Below are 19129 nucleotides of genomic sequence, written 5' to 3'. Positions count from 1 at the left end.
GGATTAAAGACAAGACCGGTCCGGAGCTTGTGCAACCCGCCATACCTGCCACTACCACATTTGAACTTAAGGGGTACATCCTCTGTGCATTAAAGGAGATTCCTTTCACCGGAAAGGATCATTAAGACGCTTATAAGCATCTCGATGAAGTTAATGACATCGCTGACTACTTTAACATTCTGAATGTACCAAGAGAAACGGTGTTGTTGAGGATGCTCCCTGTCACCTTTAAAGGGGCCGCAAAGGATTGGTTGAAAGCACTACCACCGGGTGTGATTACTACATGGGCAAAAATGTGTGAGAAATTTTTAGAACAATTTTGCCCACCATCTAAAGTTGCTAAACTCAAAAAGGCCATTGCAAAATTTGAACAACAAATGGGTGAGTCGCTATATGAAGCATGGGAGCGCTACAAGGGTCTAATTAGGAATTGCCCACAAAATGACCTCAATATGAAACAAGAAGTATCGATCTTTTATGATGGGGTAAACATCACCACTAGACAACTCCTTGACTCTCAAGGCCCGTTAACAAAAAAAATCCGGCTGAAATTAGGGAACTCATTGAAGAATTCTCTAAGCACTCTAGAGAATATCATAACACAAGGAATGACTCAACTCAAGAGGTGGTGAATGCTATAACCGATGATATGGTAGCAGTAATGGCAAAATTGGAGAGCATGGATCGAAGAATGACTAAGGTGGACCAATCCATCCATGTCATTAGAGTGGGATGTGATAATTGTAGAGGACCTCATCTTACTAAGGATTGTGATCTTGATGAGAACGGGAACCGTGAAGCCTAAGTATGGTACTCAAGCGGTGATAGATATGATGATGATTGGTGAAAACCCAAGAAAGAATGGATACCATATGATGAATAGAAGAAGGCGAAGGAAGAAAAGTATAAGCAAAAAAGCAAGAGGTTTTTATCAAAAGGAGGAGTCGATGCAAGAAAAGAAATTAGACTTTAAAGATATGCTTACAAGATTTGCAGTTGCATCCAAAAAAAGGCACAACGATACCGATGCTACAATAGAAGATCAACAAAAACATGTTGAGAGATCAACACAACATGATTAAAGAGCACCAAATTATGATGAAAGATCAGCAAGCTCTACTTAGGAATCAGCAAGCCTCCATTCTCAACATTGAAAAAACAGCTAGGCCAACTTGCACTTCAAATAAATGAGAGACGACCGGGTGGACTTCCTAGTAATACCGGAAATAATCCGAAAGGTGCACATATAAACATCGTGACAACAAGGCTTGAAGCTTAAGGTTTCATCATCGTTGAAGGTATGTATTTTGAGTGTTTTATTTCCATATTCTTTTTCATAGAAATTTGTTACGAAATCATATTTGTTAATATTGATTTCGGCAAAGAAATTTTTATTTTTCGCACACATAGTTTCAGATTTAGAAGGCATCTATTTTTGCCCGCCAACTGTTTGTTAAAATGTTTGAATCAAATATTTCGTTCATTCAAGTATTTATACGCATTTGAAAATCAGCCAATGTAGTTTTGTTAATATGATCTGGTGTTAGTCTAATAAGGTCTTTATTTTATCTATTTTGACTTTGCTTATGATTAGTTATTTCATAAACATGATGATTTAATTTAATTTATTTGGATTAAGTTCATACTTTTTAAGAATATTTAGAACCATTTTGGGAGAATATTTACGATATCATTCTTGCAGATTAAAGCTAAGACAATTGGATAATGCACAGAAGGTGTTCGATAGAATGCATAAGAGATGTTTCAAGCCAAATTCTCATTAATTGACTAATTCCATATTTAAAACATAGTTTCTAGTAATCTTAGACATGGATTTTGTCATATTCTATGTATTATGTCAAAATGTATTCTATTTTTATGTCATATTCTATGTATTATGTCATATTCTACGAGAATGTATTCTGTAATATAATATGTATTCTGTCAAAATTACTGGTAACATATATTTTATGTAATATTTATTCTCATAGAATGAACAGGCCTTAGCTTTCATATAAGAAACTCAGTATATAATAAAATGTGTGATGAATCATTTAAATTGACTCTTCCCACTCAATCGTTTTCTTTCCATAGTTCTTTAGGAAATCGAATGGATGAATGTTTGAGTGTGTACACAAAATAGTTGATTATTTGACATTAAAAAGTAAATTGAGTGGTTGCATCTGATTTTATAGTTTTATTCTGATCAAATTTACATACAAAGGTTCAATATCTATCACATTCTATCAGAATGGTTGTATTGTGTACTTAAGAAAGATTTCACTTCTTTATTGTTTACCATATTTTATTAGAATTTATAGTTTTATTCTTTTATAATGTACATAATTTAGAATGCTCATGGTGAATGTATAGAATGTTACTCTTACATATTCGATTTTATGACAGTTGTTCTCATAGAATGCTCGGTTTTAAGGAAGTTATTCTCAAAGAATGCATGAAAGGAACATGATGATCAAGTGCTTGATGGTTGGATGATGGTCTGTGGGATTAAGATGAACAATGGTTAATGATCTTCACAAAAGAAAGCACTGGCAGAATAATTTACAATATAATGATAAGACTATATTTTATAGTATATTCTTCTAGAATATTCGGTTAAAATAATCTACAAATTGTGTTTGTTTTGTTATTAATGAGTGTTTCATTACGATAGAATAATATATTAAGATTTTTATTTTTTTGAAAATGTAATGACAAAAATTTAACTTGTATCAAAAAAAAAAATTGTTAATCTTAAAAAGTTCATTCAATCAAAAAATATTGTTATTTCGTTTGAAAAATGATATGATCTGATATTCTCATAGAATATAACATTCTAACAAAATGTCATTCTAACAGAATAAATTCGGTTATTATAAAAAATACGTTAGAATTAATATTGAATTACTTGAAAAAATTAGATTGTAAAAAGTAAGAGAATTAATTATCCCTAAATTTCCGAAAATTTCCTTGTGTAAATATAGTTAATTGTCCAAAATACCCTTATGCTAAAATTTATGTGATTAAATTGATTATTTTTAATTAGTTAATAAATATAAAATTCATACTTAAATTACCCCAAATGATTGGCTCAGAATCAATTTCATAGCCACACAATACTTAGTAGAAACAAAATAACCTAAGCATATATATATATATATATATATATATATATATATATATATATATATATATATATATATATATATATATATATACAGAGAGAGAGAGAGAGAGAGAAAGAGAGAGAGAGAGAGAGAGAGAGAGAGAGATAGGTTCAAATGTGGATTGACATCTATTGTGTGGGCGTGTGGACAATACTATTCTGTGATAATGACAAATAAAATATATTGTTTGATAATATGAATACGTTCATTATTATATAATTATTGTAATTGTTAAGCATTTCCACTAATTAAATTGTCTATAAGGTTATTATAGACTTTTTTAATTATTCTCATTCTGTCAGAATGTTATCAGGATGTTTATTGAGTTCTATTCTGTAAGAATTAAAATAAATGAAAAACGATGCATGAGAAAAAAAATGAATTAGAATTAGTTAGAATCCATTAAAATAACAATAGTTCTATGAGATTGAACGTATTCATGTTACTAAACAACATATTCTCTTAGTAATTCTCATAAAATAGCATTATCCACACGTCCGCACAATAGTTGTCCATCTACATTATAACATATATATATATATATATATATATATATATATATATATATATATATATATATATATATATATATATATATATATATATATATATATATATATATATATATATATGGTGAGGTTCAATAGAGAACCATAATTAACCAAGGAACCAATCGTGATCATCGGAAATCATAACGATCAACGGCTAAAAAAATAAATGTACACTTTTACATTGGACGCACACATACTAGATTATACCAAAAAATCCACCCTTTACAAAAAAAACCCACCATTTTTTTTTCGTTTAAAAAATTTTTTAGGCCATATTTTTTATCAAAAAAAAAAACCGAATATACCGTTGTTCACGATTTTTCGTCCCTCTTTTCATAGAGATCCATGATGATATGTAAAAAACGAATTTTTTTTTCGAAAAAAAACCCACTTCATTTTCTTTAATGAAAAAAAGTTAAGGTCTATTTTTTATAGAAAAAATTAATCAATATATCAAAATTCATATTTTTTGTACTTTTTAAACATGGATTCATATTCATATTAAAAAAACGATATTTTAGTTCAGATTCACATTGTGAACTTATTCAGATTCATATTGTAAACCTGTTCAGATTCACATTGTGAACCTCCTCAAATTCACAGTGTGTATAATAATAAATCAGATTCACAGTGTGAATCTGAATTGATCGGAGTTTGTTCACACTGTAAATGTTAAAATTTAAAATATTTACAGTTTAGATTCACAATGTGAATCTACACTGATCGAGTTTTTTTTTTTTTTGTGAACCTTCTCAGATTCACAATGTGAATCTAAACTGTTCGATATTTTTCATATTGTGAATGTTAAAAATTGAAATATTTACAGTTTAGATTCACAGTGTGAATCTACACTGTTCGAGGTTTTTTTTTAATCGGTCTTGATGTTTATTAATAGAGAACAAAAAATTAATATTTTTGGTATAATTAGTTTTTTTTAGAAAAAAAAAAGTTAAATATTGAAAAAAAAATAAGAAAATTAAGTGGGTTTTTTTTTCGAAAAAAAATTCGTTTTTTATATATCATCATAAATCTCTATGGAAAGAGGACGAAAATCGTGAACAACGGTATATTCAGATTTTTTTCGATAAAAAACATGGCCTAAAAAAAATTTAAAATGAAAAAAAGGAAGTGGGTTTTGTTATAATCCGATACATGTGCGTCCATTAAAAAATTTAAAACTCTTCCTTTTGCCGTTGATCGCTTTATATTCTGACGCTTTGGATTGGTTCCTTGAATAATAATGGTTTTCTATTAAACTTTTCCTTATATATATATATATATATATATATATATATATATATATATATATATATATATATATATATATATATATATATATATATATATATATATATTGGATTTTTCTATTTATTTTGCATTTTAAAATTATTTTTTAGAATATGTACTGTGTAATATTCTATTAGAATATTTCACGTATTTTTCAAAAAAAAAACGGGATTTTTTTTATTTTTTTGAGTTAATTCAAGTTCCGAAAATAATCTTTAAAAAAAAATTAGATTTTTCCATTTATTTTGCATTTTAAAATTATTTTTTAGAATATGTCAATTTAATATTCTATTAGAATATTTCACGTATTTTTCAAAAAAAAAACGGGATTTTTTTTTTAATTTTGTTTAGTTAATTCAAGTTCCGAAAATAATATTTAATTTTTTTTTTTGGATTTTTTCCATTTATTTTGCATTTTAAAATTAGTTTTAGATTTGGTATCACGGTCTCACAAAATTAGAATGGTTTCAAATGAGCCTGAACCTATATATATATATATATATATATATATATATATATATATATATATATCATGGTTGCAGAAATCGGGATTAATCGGCGATTAATCGTGGATTAATCGGCGATTAATCGTGGATTAGTCGCTTGGTGTTCTTCAACCGTCGAGGATTAAGGCATTAATCGGAAATTGAGGATTAATCGGGTTTGGCGGGATTAATCGGTCAAAAAAAGTCAAAAAAATCCAAAAAAAGTCAAAAAAATCGAAAAAAAAAAAGTCAAAAAAAGGTCAAAAAAATTAATTTTTTTTTTAGAAAAATTCAAAAAACGAACTTTCTTTTTTTACTCCAAAATTTTCAAATTTTCAAAATTTCAAATATTATACCAAAATGTTCATATTTTCGTATTTCCAAATTTCCAAATTACAACTTTTCCAATTTTCTAATTTGAAGTACTTGTTTTTCTTATGATATATTAATATTTAATTAATTTTAATATTTTATTAATAATTTATGGTCCCCGATTAATCCTCGATTAATCCTCGCCAAGACCGATTAATCCCTTAACACCAGTCGACCATCGAGCTACCGTCAAACGATTTTTACAACCTTGATATATATAGGTCCATTTGAAACCATTCTCAATTGAACCCACCTATATATATATATATATATATATATATATATATATATATATATATATATATATATATATATATATATATATATATAGGTGGGTTCAATTGAGAAAATAAAAAAGGTTGAGAATGGGGGAATCATTCTCAGTTACTTATTTAATTTAAGCATAAAAAAACATGGTGGCAAACTTGTAAATATGTTAATAACCTTCAATCTCAAATACGTAACTATAGAGAATTCGATAACAGTTCGTTCACCATCAAAATTTTTCCTCCAACCTTCAATAATCATCCAGATTTTTTCAACTAAACCAGAATTTCTTCGTTGTTCATGAAATTGGAATCGGAATTCTGGACTCGCAGTCACAGTCGACACTGAAGGACTCAGAATCGGTACTCACAGGTTCCCAATCGGATTTTCGAAAATCAAAATCAAAATGAGAAATCGATCAGACATAGGATGTCGCATCTGAAGTCGAAATCGGAAGTATATGATGATTTGGAATTGATAACTTGATGTTTTTAACATTTTTAAAATAGTTAACTTGTATGCATTCCAACTGTTTGATGAAATGCATAAACTAAATTACCACGTTATATTCACATATGAATATGTTTTCTCACCTGAATCAGTATATGATTATTAACAAATATGCAAGTCTGTATGTTATTCATATGTGAATAACATATAAAAATTATATATATTTGTCAAAATACCTTTAAATATTCATAAGTGAATATATTCACAAGTGAATATACCTTGTAATATTCATATGTGAATATACTGTGTAATATTCATAAGTGAATATATCATCTAATATTCACGAATGAATACACAATGTAATATTCACATGTGATATATCATGTAATACTATATAATATTCACATATGAAATATCATTTAATATTCATAAGTGAATATATCATCTAATATTCATAAGTGAATATACTATGTTAATATTCACAAGTGAATGCATCGTCCAATATTAAAATATGAATATACTATGTTTATTATATGCTATATTCATATATAAATGATACTTAAATTGGAAAAAAAAATCATACTTTTTATTCATAAGTGAATAACAAATGTACTTTAATAAAATCTGATGCATTTTTATTCGGTTATGAATAACGATAGCTGAAAATATAAAAAAATATATATTTTATCTTAAAACTATATCAATATGGATGTCTATTTATAGAGAATAAAAAATCATGAATTTTGGTATATTTAAAATCATTTTTTTGATAAAAATAGTTTCTAAAAATTAAAAAAAAAACGAAAAAAAAAAAGATGTTTTTGTATATATTAAGGTAATGATTAGCATATTTAAGAAAAATCCTCATATATATATATATATATATATATATATATATATATATATATATATATATATATATATATATATATATATATATATATATATATATATATATATATATATATATATATATATATATATATATATATATATATATATATAGGGAAAGGATCAAATGAGAACACCTAAAAGGTTGAGAACGCGAGAACATGTATATTCATTTGTGATTCTATGTATTCATTTGTGGAGAAATGATAAATTTTTATGCACAATCAACATGAATATGCTTTTTCTCTTCATTTGAAATTAAAGGCGTAAAAATTTATCATTTCTCCTCAAATGAATACATGGAATTGCAAATGAATATATTTTGTTCTCGCATTCTCAACCTTTTTAGTGTTCTTATTTAATCCTACTCCTATATATATATATATATATATATATATATATATATATATATATATATATATATATATATATATATATATATATATATATATATATATATATATATATATATATGAAAGACGGGTCTTTTCATGTCGGTCTTTTTTCGGTCGGGTATCGTTTTAGACCGGTTCGATCTTGGTCTTTTTTTAGGACCTGTCTAAAGCCGGTCTTTTTGTTCATTATGCCTATCTTTCATACTCACCGATCTTTTTTCCATATGGTCGTTACCCGATCTTTCATATTCGAGAGTTCAATTTGAATTAGTCGATCTTTATAACTTGTTAATCACATTATAATTAGGTTAGCATGTTCATTTCGAATTTAATATGAAAATGACGGTTATACCCCACAAAATTGTCAACAAAAACCCGAAACCAATACCTATTTCTCACATGTCTAGAAGTCCAATCGAACTTCAAATTACAAAAAAGGACAAGTCCTAGTCAAGTGATGATTGAGTAAAATGCGATCAGTTTAAGTGTCACATTCTTGACAGAACAGGTGGCCGTTGGGAATAATAGCTCCCGCTTTCTTTTTCCTATTTTCTTTGCTTCATCTGATCACAGAAAGTCTTTGCTTCAAGAAACAGAAACCCCAACAGACAAATTTAAAATTCACACAATGAATGTCAATCCACATGTCCACATCTAATATATATGTGTTTTTAGTGTGTGTATGTATTCTATTATATAAATATTTCAAAATCTAACAACCAGTAGGTAAGCCATCGATCTTCAAGCTCTATAACACACTCACCCCATCCCCAACAGAAAAGCTGTGAACTTGCTCAATATATCAGAATTTGTCAATTTGAATCTTAATTTTTGAGGAAATTTCAAGAAACGCGAGAAGTTGAGATGAGAATTATCATCTCTACTTGTGTTTTTCTTGTGTTATGTTCTTTCTCAGGTACGTATTACGAGTTTTCAAATTCATAAAGCTACAAGAATGTGAGTTTTTCTAACAGATTTGATCGTTTTGCAGCTGCTTTTGATCCTCTTGATCCAACTGGAAACATAACGATCAAATGGGATATAATGTCTTGGACCCCAGATGGTTATGTGGTATGAAAAATATTATCTTCATGGTTTCTTGAACATTCTTAATGTTTGCTTTAAGATTCTTGATATTTTCTAGTTCATCTTTACTTTCAGTTTTATTGCTTGTATATTTTTTTTCACTTTAGTCACATATCTATTATGGACCCATGAGCATGGACCCGGGTTTTTTTTCGTATGTTAGGAGGTCATCTATATATGAAAACAATATATTTTCTTGATTATCACTTGAAGATTCTTGATGTTTTGACTATAGGCAACAGTAACAATGAACAATTTCCAAATGTATCGCCATATCCAGACACCAGGGTGGACCCTAGGGTGGACATGGGCTAAAAAAGAAGTGATATGGTCCATGGTTGGGGCTCAAACCACCGAACAAGGCGACTGTTCAAAGTTCAAAGCCAATGTTCCACATTGTTGCAAAAAGACCCCTACAGTTGTTGACTTGCTACCTGGAGTCCCTTACAACCAACAAATTGCAAACTGTTGCAAAGGCGGCGTTGTGGCGGCATGGGGTCAAGATCCGTCAGCTGCAGTCTCAGCCTTCCAGGTCAGCGTTGGGCTAGCCGGGACAACAAATAAAACGGTCAAACTTCCGAAGAATTTCACTCTTCTAGGTCCTGGACCAGGGTACACATGTGGACCTGCAAAGGTGGTTCCTCCAACTACTTTCTTGACTCCTGATCGAAGAAGAAAAACTCAAGCCTTAAGTAAGTGCTCTTTGTTTTGAAGAGGATGTAGTCTAAGTTTGAATTTGGCTTTGACTTTGACTTTGACTTATGGGTGGGGTATGTTTGATGCAGTGACGTGGAATGTGACGTGTACATATTCACAATTTTTGGCTACAAAACACCCGAGTTGTTGTGTTTCGTTCTCATCGTTCTACAATGAAACTATCACGGCTTGTCCTACGTGTGCATGTGGTTGTGAAAATAAGAACAAATGTGTCAAGTAAGATTAACATTTATTGAATGTAAATTAGGCTGCTTTTGTTACATGGGACATAACTGGACAAGTCTTCTAGGGTTGTTTCGGATAATGAGAATGAGAAGGACATTCACATCTTTTGCATAAACAGATGTCAAGAGCGAGTATGTCTTGCACCTTTTGTGGGTGTTCATTGACATCAATCTTATGTCCAATTTAAAATCTAATGCATGCAAAATGTTGTACACCATGTTTTTTTGATGTCCCATGTGACAAAAGAGACCTTAGGGTTTCTATAATCTTTTGATAACCTAATGGTTTTGATGATGATTGTAGGAGTGAATCTAAGCTTCTAAGTGTTGTTGGAGTAAACACACCGAAAAAAGATAATTCACCATTGCTTCAATGCACTCGACATATGTGTCCCGTGAGGGTTCATTGGCACGTAAAGCAGAACTACAAAGACTATTGGCGAGCAAAGGTGTCGGTAACAAACTTCAATTATAGGATGAACTACACGCAGTGGACGCTTGTGGTTCAACATCCTAATCTCAACAATGTTACTCAAGTTTTTAGCTTCGACTACAAACCCCTTGTTCCATACGCGTCTATAAGTAAGTGGTGCTTCCAAAAAAAAAATTATTTGATTGTTGATCGGAAGAACATGTGGCATTACTTGCATTGACATGGGTATGAAATGCCTTTTTCATGTCAATGTCATGTTGGCACAAGGATAATTGTCACATGTCCATCCAATTAACGATTCTATCAAAAGCTACAAAAGCTTACAGAAATTGTTAATAGAATGAACATGTGGCATTACTTGTGTATTTTTTTGCTGACGTGCAATTAGATGGATTTTTATTCATGAGGCCAAATCAACACAAGGATACATGTATAATGTCACATATCCATCCAATCAACATTTTTGTCAAAATCTGACAAATTTTATTGATTGCACGATCATATGGCATTGCTTGTGCATCTACTTGCTATGTGGCAATGAATTGTCTATGTTTTATTCTCAATACTACATTAGCACAATGATACACATACATAAGTAGAACAATTGTCCATTCAATCAACAATTCTATCAAAACTTGACAAAATTGTTGATCGGATGAATTTATGGAATCATATGTGCATTTGTGTGCAAATGTAGCAATGAGATGACTATCTTTTATTCTCAATGCCACCTTAACACATGGATAAACATGTAATGCCACTTGTCAATCTAATCATCAATTTCATCAAACAAATCGAACAATGATGGTGATGGTATCACTATTAAGAAAACACAAAGACCAAAATATTTGTTAGTGCTAAGTTGGAAATCAATGTGCTAAAGGACATTTTTGTAATTTCACAATGTAGATGACACGGGTATGTTCTACGGCATGAAATTCTTCAACGACTTACTAATGGAAGCCGGGCCCACAGGAAACGTACAATCCGAAGTCCTACTACAAAAGGATCAAAACACATTCACATTCAAACAAGGATGGGCGTTTCCTAGAAAAGTCTACTTTAATGGTGACGAATGCATTCTACCTCCACCCGAATCATATCCATTCCTACCAAACTCCACTCCCAAAACCCTAATTGCTCCCTTAACATTATTCATTTCTTTGTGCATGTTCTTACTCTTTTAATCTCCACACAATTTATCTCCCACTTTGTTAGTACTTCAAGTTTTGTAACAACACAAGAGATTATATACAAATGTTGTTAAGATACACAATTTCACGCAACAATAATTACCACCACGATAAATAAGTTTAAATTACAAACCAAGAACAAAAAATCATAAGTTTTATATTATTGTGTACTACAATTTCATATATATTCAAACACTACAAATGATGCATGGATTTACCTACTCAAAGAGAAAGAAAAACGCTAAAAATGTGATCAAGAGACCAAATAAAGTGAAATTTACACGAGAAGTTGCATTTGGGAGATACGGGTAAGCATCAGGAGGTGGCATAACACAATTATCTCCATTAAAATAAATCCTACGTGGAAAAGCCCAACCCTCTTTGAAAGTAAAAGTAGTTTTATCTTTTCTAAAAAGTAATTCGGATTGAACATTTCCCAAAGGTCCCGCTTGATTAAGAAAATCATTGTAGAATTTAACTCCCCATAGCATAGCAGTATCATCTGTAACACAACACACATGTTAAACTTATAACTTATAACAAGTTATCAAAGAGAAGAAGAGAATGATTTACTTACTTATAGTAGAGTAAGGGGTTAAGGGCTTGTAGTTAAAGCTGAAAATTTGAGTGAGGTTATCAAAGTTGGGGTGTTGAACAACTAAATTCCATTGTGAATAATTCATTCTGAAATTGAAATTTGTGATTGTGACTTTCACTCGCCAATACTCCTTGTAGTTGAGTTTCACATGCCAATGAACACGAATTGGACACATGTGTCTTGTGCATTGAACAAGAGGTGTTAAGCTGTTCTTACCAGGTCCATTAACAACTGAAGCTAGATATGGTGAGTTTGGGCTGCAAAATAGTTGAAAATTTGAAAGAGAAATTATCAAATTTGATATGATGATGATGATGATGATAAAGATAGAAACATTAGAAGATTTAGCAATGATATTGTTTAAAAGAAAAAGGAGTAAATTACACGAATGGTCCCTATGGTTTGGGGTAATTTGCATGTTTGGTCCCTAACTTATTATTTTAACTCGGAAGGTCCCTAGAGTTTGTTTTTGTTGCACGTTTGGTCCCTGTCTTACCTAAAAAGACTATTTTGCCCTTGATTTTTTAATTTATTTAAATAAGGTGGGATAGGTAAGGTAAGGTGAGGTGGAAGTGGGTTTGAGGGTGTGTGTTTATTTAAATAAATTAAAAAAATCAAGGGCAAAATAGTCTTTTTAGGTAAGACAGGGACCAAGCGCACAACAAAAACAAACAGTAGGGACCTTCCGAGTTAAAAAAATAAGTTAGGGACCAAATGTGCAAATTACCCCAAACCATAGGGACCATTCGGGTAATTTACTCAAAGAAAAGAAAAGCTAATTATTTTTTGTGTTTTATGTATGAGAGAAAAGAAATGAATGCTTACTTTACACAACTTCCAGGATGAGTGTCATTGTTTTGGCATCCACAAGTGCATGTTGGACATGGCACAATCGTATTATTGTAGAAGGATGAAAGAGAGACACAACAAGTAGGAGTTTTTTGAGCTAAAAATTGTGAATATGTGCATGTAACATTCCATGTCACTGCCAAAACACAAGTAATGAAATTAGAAATCTTTTAAGGGTAGAATCGTCATTTCCAACAAAAGCTAAATGCAAAAAAAAAATAGTATCGTGCTTTCTTTTCTTTCTATTACACCGTTATACTTTCAATTTTTTTTTCTTATCGAGGCATTGTGGTTTAAAAATCAACCCAATTATAGCAAATATAATATCAACTTTTTTTCTTAAGAGAAAAATTGCTTTGTATCTAGACGATATTTGTTATAATCGGGTAGATTTCTAAAGTAGAATGCATTATTAGCCAATATGAAGAAATGGGAGTATAGAATTAGAAATCTTTTAAGGGTAGAATTGTAATTTCCAACAACGACTAAATGCAAAAAAACAAAAATAGCCAAGTACTTTCATTTATTTGTGTAATATGGCATCCTACTTTAATTTCCTTCTATTACAACATTCCACTTCCAAATTTTTTTTCTTATCAAGTCATTGTACTTTGAAAAATCCACCTCATTATTGCATAATACTTGCAATATTTTTCTTATTACCACATTATACTTTGAAAAACCTATCCAATTATAACAATAAAAATTTGCTTATATATGAATGATATAATGATACTACTAGATTTTTCAAAATTAAAATGCTTTAATATGAATAAACGAAGGCAGGATGCCATAATAAACAAAGGAAAATCTCCGATAAAGTCCCAATATTTTGGGTCAGAGTTAACGGTTTAATCCCAACATTTATTTTTTGAACAGAAAACTCCCAATCATCTAATTTTATACGATAATCTATCATTTTATGTTGAAAAAAAGTTTCGTTAATTCGTACAAAATACAAAATATTTAGGACTTTTCTGTTCAAAAAATAAAAATCGGGATTAAACCGTAAACTGACCGAAAAATATTAGGAGTTTATCAGAGATTTCCCATAAACAAATCAACAAAAGTACATTGCTATTTCTTGCATTTAACCTTTTTTCCAACAACAATCAAACGAAAACTTACTCATAGCTTGAGTCACTCGTCTTCCATCCGCAGTTACAAACTTTGATGGCTTACCAACGACAGCGGGCCCACACGTATACCCGGGACCCGGTGCAAGCAGAGTAAAATTCTTAGGCGGTTTAACCGTCTTGTTAGTGGTCCCCGCCGCACCAACACTAAGTTGAAAAGAACTCGCGTAATTATTGGGCTCTTGGGCCCACGAATTAATAACTCCACCTTTACAACAATTTGCAATTTGTTGATTGTAAGGTGTTCCGGGTAATAAGTCAACAATTGAAGGGGTCTTTTTGCAACAATGTGGTGGTGTGGTTTTGTATCTTGAACAGTCTCCTTGTTCGGTGGCTTGACCGCCCATCATGCTCCATATCACCTCCTTTTTCGCCCATGTCCACCCTAACGTCCACCCTGGCGGTGATATGTGGCGGTATTGTTGGAAGTTGTACATTGTAACAACCGCCTATAGGAATTGTTAAACTAATTAGGAAATTTAAACAACATGAAAATTGAAAATTAAAATATGTCCATGTGAAGTGTGTATCTCACCTTGAAATTTTGTTGTTAAGAAAGAAATAGCAATGTAGTTTCTTGAATTTGTTTGTTATAGCATTATACTTTAGTTTTGTCATATTACAACATTGAAAAATCTAGCCAATTATAGCATTGTATTTTCAAGTTTTTTTTTCTTGTTGTGACATTATATTTTGAAATTTTTACCCAAATATAGTAATGGAAATTGCTTTGTATTTAGATGACAATGTTACAAATTGGTTGACTTTTCGATGTACAATGTTGTAATAAGAAAAAAGAATTTGGTTGCTATTTCTTGTATTTAACCAAAACTTGATTATTGAATCATAGATTAAATCGTTTGATAATACTAGAAATCTTGAATCCCCATACAATTTTTTTTATTAAGAAACTTAAACTGAGGGAGAATTTGAGTTAATGATACTTACAACATAGCCATCTGGAGTCCAACTAATAATGTCCCACTTGATTGTGATATTTCCATTTGGGTCAAGTGCATCATAGGCTTCTGCAAGTAAAAAAAGAAGAAGGTTTTATTTAATAATCCCGAAAAATTTTGTAATTAGTAAGTTATTCTTTGGTCAACGATTTCTATATGATTAGAATTAGATATACAAATTAGAGTTGAGAATCTAAGCTAGAATATTATTAGAAAACTTCACTTGACCTTTACTGATCTTATTTTATAAAAACCATCTTATATCGAAAAATGATGGATTACATTCTTCTTTCAATCGTCAAGAAGAAATGAGAACTGAAACCATTTCGGCGTAAATTAAAGAACACCCACTTGAATTTACCAATTAGTTATCATTAATTTCATAAAACTTTGAAATTTCTCAAATCCATTAGTCAACTAAGTCAGTCAAGAGGAAAGATTAAACCTTTTTTTCTAAATTTCGTAACCCATAAACCAATTTGATCGAAGAACAACTTCCTCATTCACCGATAATCAAAATCTTGCATGTCCATTAGTTAATTTAGTTAATGAACAAAATTTCTTGATATAAAAACTCAGATCAATTCTATCAAATAAACCCTAGAAGCAAATTTGATTAAACTCGCAATTAGAAGCTTCGAGAACTCAAGTAATTCAAAAACCAAAAACAAAACAAGAAATTCGAACCTGTGCATGTGAAACTGAATAAAGAAAGAATGATCGCAAGAACAATGGTGGAAATCGAGAATCGTGTGAGGGATCTAAAGCAATAATCCATCACTTGATGAGGAATTTGATTGATTTGTTAGTTTCTTAGCGGGGAAAAGAAAGATTTTGTTGTGGGGGCGGTGGATGAGCTTGTAGCCCTCACAAATCCAGTGATTGAGAGGAAAAACGTGTTCGAGACTTTAAAAAGAGAGTGGGAACATTAAAAAAATAATAATAGAAAAAACATTACACGCCCTGGATAATGCTGTACAGGATGTGTGTTGTTTTGAGTTCTTTGACTTTATGCCGGACATTCTTTTTGATTAATTATATAAAAGTACAAAGATATATATGTTAGATCAAATGTTTCATATAACTTCATTTATATAATGCAAGTATAAATAGGGTTAATATTATAAAATAACTTATATTTTGATTTTTTTTTCATATTAAATATTAAGTATTTTTTCTGAAAAAAGACATTATAGTATGACTAGATTTCTTATTTTCCGTATTCATTAAGTTTTTATGTCATGAATCGGTTACAAGTGGATATTGCGTCGCATATGATAAAAACATGAAGTCCTCTCTTAGAAACCCTAGTTTCACGAGTTCTTCTTTTCTTCTTATTCTTCATCCATGGTTTCTTCTTCTTCCATGTCTACCATCTACCATCAGGAGAAATCTTGTAACACCGTAAATTTTCAAACAAAATTTTCATTTAAAATCACATTAATCTCATTAGCACAATCACAAAAATCCCCAAAAATATCAAGTTATCAAAACACACATGTTCAAAATTGTTTATAACACAATCCAGGATCCTCCAAAACACATCTCCAAGTCGTGTGTATACAATCAAGTCGATGCCTTCCCGTGATCCTAAGAAGTACCTGAAACACATAACACATAACACGATAAGCACGAAGCTTAGTGAGTTCCCGAAAATACCACACATATCTCTTTAGTCTCCCATGGCTATGCTCAAATAACATCATTCGGTTATCTCAGTGGGACCCTCCAGTCCTACAACTCGGGTGGACCCTCCAGTCCTAACTCAGTAAGCTCAGAATAATACACAGCATAAATCGCAAAGACATAATGCAGGATATCACAATACGCAATATAAACACATAAGACCCTCCGGTCACACAAAGATTACCACTCTAGGTAAGTATAGTGAGAAGACTCACCTCGTAAGCAAGCAAGCAAATAATCTCGTACACGAATCTCGAACTAGCCTCTGCCTAACACATAGGATAATTAACACTTAAATCACGACTCCAAATAAACTAAGTTATTTTCTCTCTCAAACTCTTGGAATGGGTAAAAGACTATTTTACCTCTCCATGGTCCCCAATAATCCCTGTCTTGACCAACTCTAAAGTCAACAGAAGTCGACACTCGAGTCAACAGTCCATGTTGACCTGACACGCTGAGTGCATCTATGTGACTCGCCGAGTCCCCATTGTTCCTTCAGAATTGTCGCGAAAACCCAACTTAACTCGTCGAGTTGTCTCATCAACTCGCTGAGTTACCCATGTCCAGACTCATTGGGGAAAACCCTAGCCGACTCGTCAAGTCAGCTCGTTAACTCGGCGAGTCCATTCAGTCCATGTGATCATTCAGACATTTTAAGGCAGACCCATGACCCCAAACTCTAGATCTGGCTCCCTAAGGCTCGAATATCACGTAAATATGCGAGCTTTACATCCATGCATGGCATATTAAGCTCATAATGCCAATACAAGCTCCAACAAGGGTTAGATGCACAAAAGTTTGCCTCTAGCTCAATAAAGTTCGGGTCTTTGGGCTCACTAGACCACCTACAGTCCAGATCTGAGGTTTCAACCTTAATACATGCTCAAGTGACTCAATACCATCACAATGGATGGGAGAAAACCCTAAAAACACCATAACCCAAAATCTCATAAGGAAATGATCAAGTTAGCATATCTTTACCTCCAACTAAAGCAAACTCCTGAAAACCTATAGATCCAAAAGCCTCCTCTTGATCCAAGCTTGATACTCTCTTCTTCTCTTCCATTGTATCACAAAAACATTCAAATCTTAGCCCTCTTTCTCTCTGAGCTCACTATGGCCGATTAGGGTTTCACAAAGGGGAGTTGGGTGGCTGGTGAGGCGGTAATGAGGGCTTAAGGCCCTTTAAATAGGACTCAGCCCCAAAGAATTAGGGTTTCCACACTCAGTGCCAGCTCATCGAGGATGTCTCTCCGACTCGCTGAGTTGGTCGTAAAACCCACGTGGTAAATTCGTCTCTACTCGACGAGTTGGGGCACCCACTCGTCGAGTCGCTCAGTTTACTCATAAATAAATATGTAAATATTATATTTGGGAGTTGGGGTGTTACAATTCTCCCCCACTAAAATTAGACTTTTCCCTCGAAGTCATGCTCCGAAAATAACTTAGGATACTGCTCTCGCATCTCGGAATCCGGCTCCCAAGTTCACTCGGATCCCTTCCGATGTTGCCACTGGACCTGAACCAGAGGCACCTCTTTATTCCTCAGAACCTTCACTTTCCGATCCAAGATCGCTATCGGCCTCTCGATATAATTCAGGATCGCGTCCACTTGAATGCCCTCTAATGGTACCACGGCAGTCTCATCGGCTACACACTTCCTCAACTAAGACACGCGGAAAGTGTTATGAATCTAGCTCAACTCTGTAGGTAGCTCTAACTGGTAAGCTACCTTATCCACTCTAGCGGTCACTCTGAAAAGACCAATGTATCTAGGGCCCAGCTTGCCCCGTTTCTTGAATCGGATCACCCCTTTCCATGGGGATACCTTTAGGAGGATAAAATCTACGACCTGGAACTCTAGCTCGAATCATCGTCGGCCTGCGTAACTCTTCTGGCGACTCTGGGCTGTCAGTAATCTTTGTCTGACTTGTTGAATTTGCTCGGTCATCTTTAGCACTATGACAGTGCCACCCATCACTCGCTGCCCTACCTCTCCCCAACAGATGGGAGTCTGACACTTCCTCCCATATAAGAGCTCAAAGGGAGGCATATCGATACTGGCATGGTGGCTATTGTTGTAATAAAACTCAACCAAGCTAAAATAGGTGTCCCAACTTCCTCCAAAGTCCATAACACATGCAAGTAGCATGTCCTCGAGCGTCTGAATTGTCCGCTCACTCTGCCCGTCTGTCTGCGGGTGGTAAGCGGCATTGAAATGCAAACGGATACCCAACTCCTCATGAAATTTCTTCAAGAACCTGGAAGTAAAGCGTGCATCCCAATCTGACTCTATCAAGGTCGGCACTCCATGTCGTGCTACCACCCCTCTCACATAAATCTCGGCCAGTTTCTCAGCAGAAGAGCTCTCATTGATCAC

General features: G+C 32.4%; 2 protein-coding genes and 1 non-coding gene across 3 annotated transcripts; 1 reads left to right on the top strand and 2 right to left on the bottom strand.

Moving 5' to 3' along the window:
- Positions 1 to 341: 341 nt before the first annotated feature.
- On the bottom strand, positions 342 to 448 carry LOC111885888 (small nucleolar RNA R71). Its single transcript, XR_002848254.1, has one exon. It is a non-coding gene; the product is annotated as a small nucleolar RNA R71 (small nucleolar RNA).
- An 8142-nt stretch (positions 449 to 8590) lies between these two features.
- On the top strand, positions 8591 to 11601 carry LOC111885708 (COBRA-like protein 4). Its single transcript, XM_023881954.3, has 6 exons — positions 8591 to 8781; positions 8857 to 8936; positions 9187 to 9643; positions 9737 to 9884; positions 10197 to 10474; positions 11235 to 11601. The coding sequence occupies exons 1-6, from the start codon at positions 8730 to 8732 to the stop codon at positions 11510 to 11512; spliced, it is 1293 nt and encodes a 430-aa protein (XP_023737722.1). The 5' UTR covers positions 8591 to 8729; the 3' UTR covers positions 11513 to 11601.
- On the bottom strand, positions 11602 to 15985 carry LOC111885701 (protein COBRA). Its single transcript, XM_023881945.3, has 6 exons — positions 15748 to 15985; positions 15050 to 15129; positions 14094 to 14550; positions 12942 to 13101; positions 12096 to 12373; positions 11602 to 12020 (listed from the first exon to the last, which is right to left on the bottom strand). Exons 1-6 carry the CDS (start codon positions 15836 to 15838, stop codon positions 11737 to 11739), a joined length of 1350 nt encoding a protein of 449 aa, XP_023737713.1. The 5' UTR covers positions 15839 to 15985; the 3' UTR covers positions 11602 to 11736.
- Between the last annotated feature and the right edge of the window lie 3144 nt (positions 15986 to 19129).

The sequence above is a fragment of the Lactuca sativa genome, chromosome 4 (genome assembly GCF_002870075.4).
Source record: "Lactuca sativa cultivar Salinas chromosome 4, Lsat_Salinas_v11, whole genome shotgun sequence".
Lineage (NCBI taxonomy): Eukaryota > Viridiplantae > Streptophyta > Magnoliopsida > Asterales > Asteraceae > Lactuca > Lactuca sativa.
Note: the sequence above shows the minus strand (reverse complement) of the source record. Positions and strands in the feature narration are given on the sequence as shown.